Genomic DNA, 7633 nt, shown 5'->3' on the forward strand with positions numbered 1-7633 from the left:
ATTCGGCGCAGACAGCTTGGAGTTCGAATGCTCAAAACTTGGCCATGCATCCCCACTGTCAACACTGTCAACACCTCCCACTTCTTCTCTCTAAAGAGTGCGTTCACTCCCCAGTCCGAGTGGCCAAACTGAGCAAGGGGGCGACCACGACGCCATCCTCCAGGGAGCTTCTGCCCACTCTCACCTGTTCCTGAGGCTTCTAGCTTCCGGTTGCGCTGTGTCCCACAGCCACAGCGCCCAGGCGCCTGGCCGTGCCGAGTCGTGGACCAGCCCTGTGTTTGGCTCAGCCCTTCTCGCCTGTGGCCTCCCCGCGTGGGGTCGTGGGGAACTTTGCCCCGACTGCACCACTGGCAATCCAGGAGCGTGCGCGCCGAGGGGGAAGCCGAAGTGGGTTCCCCGGCTCCCCCCGGGGACTCTGCACCCCAAACCTGACACCAGGAAAGAGGGAATGCACTATGCTGGGATCTCAGCCCACCTTCACGCAGCCTACCCTGCAGTAAAATGGGCCGCACTGGGGTCTTCTGCAATTAGGTATCCTCGACCACCCGCTTCTCCTCCCGCTCCCTGCTCCCTGCCGCGGTAGCCGCCATCCTCAGCCTTGAGCTTTGTCGGGTTTGGTAGTTATTCAAACTCCCACAGACCCGGGGAGAAAACTTGGGGCGCACGTGCAAAGGCTGTAAGCGCCCGCTTCCCCAGCGCGAGCTCTTGCAAAGCCTCGCTCGGGGCGCTTTAGAGACCTTGGAGCCGAACGCGCGGCGGGGGGGGGGGGGGGGGGGGGGGGGGGGGGGGGGGGTAGTAAGCGTCGCCCGAGTCCAGACACAGCGAGGCATTTTTGGTGGAAACCACAGAGGCTCGTTTATAAGGGTCACGGAAGGAATGAGAAGGGCGAAACAATGACCCTTTAAAAGAAAGCTGGAGTTTGTGGAAGGTGCAGCCAAGGAAACCCTTGGAACGAAGCTAGACAAGTAGCCGCTAGCCAGTTGTGGAGCGAAAAAACATGCTTCCGCACTAGGAGGGGGCGCACGATGGTAAAGGACTGAGTAACTAATTCTCTCGGCCGCGGGACGCTTTCAGACCCTGGTTGCAGCAGGGCACCGAGAGTGCGCCCCCAATCACCAGCCTGGCGCTGGCGAAGGGAGAGAGAGGAAGAAAAACCCAAGCAATCTGACAGCACCTGTCGGACCTGGGCATTCGGGAGCTGCAGGCCCAGACGCCCCTCCCCCAGGCTCCACCACCCCCCTCGGACCTCTATATTCACCCCGCGACCGCGAAGGGAGATGGTCAAAAGTTGTCGCAGCCAAACGGTGCACACCCGGGCGAATCCCCGCGTGCGCGTCCTCCCCGGGTGCTCGGTGCAGCAGGGGGTGGTAGGGTCCGCAGAGGAGCGGACGGGTGTGTAGGGAGAGCCGCGAGAGCGGTTGGGTTAGGGCCGGAATTCCGGGGCGCACTCCTGCTCACCTCGCTCACTGGCCTGGATGTAGCGCACTATGTCGTCCAGGTCCAAGTCTTTGGTCTCATCGAAATTGTAGGCGGACGTGTGCAAGCCCTCCTCCTGGAAGACCTCGTGGACCCCCTCGAGGGTGAAGTAGCAGTTCCGCTCCAGCTTGTCATCGCTGTAGACCAGTGCGGCGCGGCTCCACTGGTGGTGGCGGAATAGGGCGAGCATCATCTCACCCATCTTAGCGTATGCGGGTGCCACGCGCGTGAGGTGTGAGTACTCCGTGTCCTTGTGCTGGAAGCCGGCGGCCAGTGCCCCTGCCGACAGCATAGGCAGGTCCCAGTGCGACGCAAGCCGGGCCACGGGCGCTGCTGCGTACTCGCACACGGGTCCCAGGATGAGATCCGGCTTGGCGCCGCGCGCCGCCGCCACGCGGTCCACCAGGCTGAAAAGTGCGCGGTTGCCGCAGTCCGAGTCTTCATAGGCCACCTGGAAGCGAGTGCCGGGTGGCAGAAGCCGCCGCTCGGTCCCGTTGCCCTCCACGCTGCGCAGCGCGTATTCGATGGCCGGCCGCACCCGGGCCAGAGAGAACAGGTACGAGTCGTCCTGGGGCAACAGCACCAGCACCTCGATCTTCTGCGGCTGCAGCACTTCTCTCTCCCGGCGCCATCCGCCGAGGCTGGCGCTCCCGCCGCCACCGCCACGGGTGCTGCCGACCAGCAACGCCCAGACAAGCAAGACGCACGCGGAGAAAGTGAGCACCAGCAGGGACGGCATCGTGCTGCAGGAAAGAGCCTGCCCTCGCTGCCGACTCGCCCTCTGCCCCCCACCCACCCTTCCTCTTTCCTCCCCACTCTTCTCCCCGAGGTCCCTGCGCCCCCTTGGGCGCTCTAAGAAAACAGAATACCCCCTTCGCCAAAAGACAGAGAGGAAGAGTCTTTCTTTGCAGTGTCACTCGTTTAAAAAAAGAGAGAGAAAGAAAAGAAAGAAAAAGTTCACCGCGTGTAAACCTGTACGCCTGTAATATATTTATATATATATACTTATAAATATATATATATATATATTCGCCCTCCCTTTATATATACTATTTTGCTTAGAGGTGGCTTCTTATTTGGGCGTTGCTAAGATTGCTTTTGAAAGCGTATTTGTAAAAGAAAAAAAAGTTAGACTTGTCCAAGTGCTTGTAATTGACGGTGCATCTCCCCCGCGTTTGATCTCATTGATTCGCGCCGGTTCCTGGATCCATAGCCCGCGTTTAAATAGCGTGGCAGCGGCGGAGCGTGTTACCACACAAGGCGCTCCGAGGCTGGGCTTGTATTTCCAGCGGGTGGGGTGGGTGGGGGTGGGGAGTGGTGGGGGCTGGGCTGGGGGAGCCTCTCATTAACATTCTTACATCAGGGCTCCTCCCCACACCCCTACCTTCCCCCCCCCCCCCCGGCCCCAACCCCCACAACCCCCAGCCAGCCCCCGGCCTTGTCCTTAAAGCCGCAGTCGCCCACGTCCGCACCGGCGGGAGTCCCCAGCACACCGCACTGCCTCTGGGGTCCCCCGCCTTACCCTGGCCCCGCACGCGGCACCGCCTTCTCCAGCTCCAGGCTTTAAAAAGGGAAATGTGTTTTCTAAGTAAATGAGCGCAGGCACACACACTGCGCAAAAAACAACAGGATTAGAGGAAGGGGGTGGTCCTAGAAATTTGTAGTTTCGTTGCAAATATCGGTAAATCCCGCTCACTCTCACCTCTTTCTCACTCCAGCCAAATTCCCTCCTGACGCGCCAACTCGGGGCGGGCACCCGACCTTCCCAGTCCCCTGGCACAAGGTCCGGGAACAGGGACCAAGGTTCCAGTGCAGACGGCTCGATCGAGGACCTAGAACTCCCAGCTAGCCCAGGCGGTACTTGCACCCCTCCCTCCCCCGCTCTCCCCTGCCGCGCGCCCGCGTCCTCCCTCTGGGCCGCGCGGTTCGCGCTGGAGTCGCCGCCGGCGTTTCCAGGATTCCAGGGACCCAACGCAAAGACCCTCAGCCCGCGAGCTGCAAGCGGAAAAGAGAAACTTGTTGCTCCCAAAGGCGAGCGAAGAGTTCGGCTTCTGGAGGTGGCGAATAGTTTGAAGAGCATCTCCGAGGCGTCCTCAAGGTTTTGTTTGCCAAACCAGGGAACTAAAGAGACCTCCCTATATCGTCACCCGAGGGTCCCCTGGGTGCAGGAGCACCGTCCGTTCCAACCGCTTCTCCTCAAGGTCGCGAGAGACACTATGCTCGCGGTCTTGCACTGCCGAGAAAGGTCCTGTGTCGGAGACCTAGACTTGCCACTGGTCAGAGCCACAACAGCAGCGGAGACAAGGATGGAAACGGCCGTGAAGTCCGTGGCCAGAGGGGCCTCGCGGGAGTCCTCCGCGCTACAGGGCAGGTCCAAATGGAACCTGACCCTCTGAACGTGACAACAGACCGAAGTCATTTGCAGTTCGAACGTGCTACGTTGGACTGGGGAATTCCGATACTTAAGTGCCGCAAATTAAAATAAATTGAAAATGTTTTTAAAGGGACTTTCATTAGACTGTGTCCATGAATTCCTATTAGTCTTAGACCAACGCCCTCTTTCGGCAGAAACTTGCAGCCGGCTGTTATCGCTGATGCCACCGCCCCAGGCGCTGCGTTTCGTTGGTTTGCTGTTGGTTGTTCTTTCTTTTCTTTTTTCTTTTCTTTTCCTTGCTTTTCCTTTCTCTTCCTTTCAACAGGGAGACCCCAAAAGAGCAATCGTTCTCATTTGTAACGGTGAAAAGGCAAATTGGGATTACAGGAGACGTGGCAACTTCAAGCAACAGCGCTGGATGCCAGTTACAGCACCTCCTGAACGCTCTTTCTGGCACCGGAAATGTAATTATGGACAACAGATCACTTTCTGGATCTTTTAGATTTCAGATTATGCACTATGATCCCTGAATCTTCAAGTAGGACCTTTCTGCTCCTATAAGAACTCTCATTTATTTAGTTAGAGCTGCTAATCAATAGCAAAAGAGGCATCTTTATAAAATTTTAATTCCACAAAGAGGGTAATTCGCACACACTGGAAATTGAGATTTAGCACTTCACAGCAATTAAACCCTCCCTGAACTCCTGGGAAGAAAGAGGGAGGGAGGGAAGAAGGAAGGGAAGGAGGGAGGGAGGGAGGGAGGGAGGAAGGAAGGAAGGAAGGAAGGAAGGAAGGAAGGAAGGAAGGAAGGAAGGAAGGAAGGAAGGAGAGAGAACAGAGCTAAATCACGAATTCCAAGGGTCTTAATGGATTTCCAAACTGGTTGCCAGGAGACATGAAGGAACCAAGGTTTCCTATTACTGCTTTCTGTGCCCTGTGTCTGGAGAACACCGGCCAATGGCGCTATGATTCTGCACACTGGGTGGTGTGGGCTTAATAGGAGAGTCTGGGGTTTCAGTGGCACTGGGCGTGATCGCTTCTGCCCCAGTCACACTGAGGGTCACGCCCAGGACAGTGCGTTTATGTTTGGGTATCATAGCCTCTCGGTGGCCTTTGGATCAGCTCTCTCAACTTCCAGCTTGTCACCCAAGGGCACTGACAAACCAAGCTGTGGAAAGGAAGAGCCCCCAAACTAGAGAGCAGAACCAGAGAAGCCAGCGTTAGTGCCCTTGCTGGTGCTCAAAGCACCCCTTAAATTGTTCCAGTGAGCAGAAGTTGGGGTTCTTTTTAATTGAGGTATAATTGATATGTAACATTATATTAGTCTCAGGTATACTACATAATGATTCCATATTTGTATATATTGGGAAATGGTCACCACAATAAGTCTAGTTATAACTTTCATCACCATGCATAGTTACAAAAATTTTCTTCTTGTGATGAGAACTTCTAAGATCTCTTTGCAACTTTCAGATTTGCAATGCAGTCTTAACTATAGGCAACACGCTATATCTTACCTCCCCAGGACTTATATATTTTATAGAAATTAGGATTCTTAAAGAAAAATTTTAATTGAAAATGTGCACATTATAGGAAGTAGGAAGTATATGAATTTTAATATTATGAGTTTGTTTACTTTCCATCAAATAAGATTTTTTCCAAGCAGCCAAAAGCCTATGTAAATTTCTTGAATACCGTGAAGTTCTCCCATCATAGAACTGGAAAAGATTTTAGAAGTCACCACACTGACACCCCTCACTCACTAGATGGTGAATTAGGCCAAAGAATAAAAATGAGGTACTTAAATACATCTTCGTCCCTGAGAGTATTTTAAAATGGGATTGAATTAGAAATAAGCATGTACCACCTATTATACCACGTAAGAGAAGTTTGGAGACAAAGCTAATTTCATTAAGTAATAACATTCTTTGTATTAAAATTTTATTTTATATACAGCTAAATTTTGAGGTTATACAGCACACTAAGATAATTATTAATAGAGTATAATAGAATTTTTGCAGCACTATAAACATGAATATAGATCAAGCCAAGAAAGAAGGAAAAAAGAAAAGAAAGAGAAATAACTCATCCCTTAGAGTCAATTTCTAAACATTGTTCCTTTCAAGTCTGTAAAACAGTGAAATGGAAAAAAAAAAAAAAGATCCCTAACCTTTTCACTTAGTACATTGTTTCTGGCAACAATTGCTGAATGAAAACAAAAGAAAGTTACAGGGAAATGCTGAAAATAAAATTAACCAAGTGAAAGGCAATGTGAGGTCTAAACAGGATTATTACAAAAGCTAGTTGACTCTTATATAGGATTTAGAAATGTTTTCCTCCATATCCACAAACTATATTTTTGAACTTGAAGTTACTAAAATAAGGTGACCAGTTTTCTATATTCAGTTGTTTCTTTACCGGCTCTTTGAAATGTCCGGTGTCTGTATGTTAATTCTTCCACCACCAGGAAAGACAGCATGATCCAGAGAAGCCCAACATGCCATTCTGTGAAATGTGTTAGAAATGCTATCATAAGGAAGTTTTCTCCACCAATTTTAACAGTCTGTATGACCTTCTCCCTCACAAACCCAGTGGCAACCTCTCAAGTAAGAACCCTTCCAGATTTTCGCAGAGAACATCTTCTCCCTCGTGAAGCCAGCCCTGAGGTCACAGTAAGGGACAGTAAAGGATCCCTGTGAAGCCAGCAGCCCACAAAGAAAATACCTTCTGGGGACAGAATTGTTGAAAACACACTTCCCCCTAGAGGCAGAAAAGATGAAAGAATATTACGCACAATTCAGAACATTTCTGTAATTTAATGAGTATTGAGGTTTTAGTTTTAACATATAGCTGATGTTTTAGAGGGAACCATTCAAGACCTGGGAGAGGAATCAGTGAATGCCAAAAAATTAAATTACAACTTTGCCTCTGGGCTTTATCTCTCCTCAAGCAGGGACTCTATTCATTGACCCCTTTTCTTCTGTTTTACAAATCTGTGATTTTTTTCCAGCACTATAAAAAATAGCAATTACATATTTTTTCCATTTAAATGTATGATTCAATTTCACCAGAAACTGCGGCTAAAGATGGGCTTGAGGGATTCTTTTGAAAACAACTCTAACAGACTTACATTCTTAAGGTTAGATTTGTTTCTGTCTTACTGTCCCCTCTTAGGTTCCCATTAGCCACAATCTCTTTTCACTTCTTTGAAGATGTCCTGAGACAAAATGACATTAGAAAGACTTGGGTGGCTCAGTAGTTAAGCGTCTGCCTTCGGTTCAGGTCGTGGTCCCAGGGTCAGCAGGAAGCCTGCTTCTCCCTCTCCCGCACTTGTGTTCCCCCTCTTGCTGTGTCTCTTTCTGTCAAATAAATAAATAAATAAATCTTTAAAAAAAAAAAAAGAAAGAAAGAAAGAAAGACTTCTGAAAAACGTAGAGTTACTGCTCTGGTGTAACCTGAGTACCGGGCTGGGGGCCAGGCTTCCCAGGGGCATCCTAGGGAAAGAGCACCCCCAGAGAACCCTCCCAGCTCTTAGGCAGGTTATCACCTCGCCTGTTTGACCTTCAGTGTCCTCACTGGCCTCGATTTTTCTCGATTCTACATGGGGGATAATAATATTGTCCTGGTGTTGCAGAAATAAGGATCAGAAAAAAGTAGATGCAGGATGCTTTGTATCCCGTAGGAAAATAAATGGCAGCTCTCGTTATTAAATTCCCTCTAATGCCTGGTAAAGAGTACTAGACCAAGTAAGTGTTCAATAAATGTTTATGGAATGAAGGAATT

General features: G+C 50.6%; 1 protein-coding gene across 5 annotated transcripts in view; it reads right to left on the reverse strand.

The window, feature by feature from the left end:
* NPR3 (natriuretic peptide receptor 3) overlaps nt 1-3688 on the reverse strand; it is a 70680-nt gene extending 66992 nt beyond the window's left edge. For 3 of the 5 annotated variants that reach the window (XM_073891052.1, XM_025866669.2, XM_025866668.2), the window contains exon 1: nt 1459-2892. In XM_073891052.1, the coding sequence (XP_073747153.1) occupies nt 1459-2215 (757 nt within the window). In that variant the 5' untranslated portion in view covers nt 2216-2892. Of the gene's footprint in view, nt 1-1458; nt 2893-3182 lie in introns of those variants that run through there. The other 2 variants (XM_073891054.1, XM_073891053.1) reach the window with 1 other exon arrangement.
* Nucleotides 3689-7633: the final 3945 nt, after the last annotated feature.

Source organism: Callorhinus ursinus, unplaced genomic scaffold, assembly GCF_003265705.2.
Source record: "Callorhinus ursinus isolate GAN/ISIS: 27379988/994484 unplaced genomic scaffold, GSC_fseal_2.0 scaffold3, whole genome shotgun sequence".
Lineage (NCBI taxonomy): Eukaryota > Metazoa > Chordata > Mammalia > Carnivora > Otariidae > Callorhinus > Callorhinus ursinus.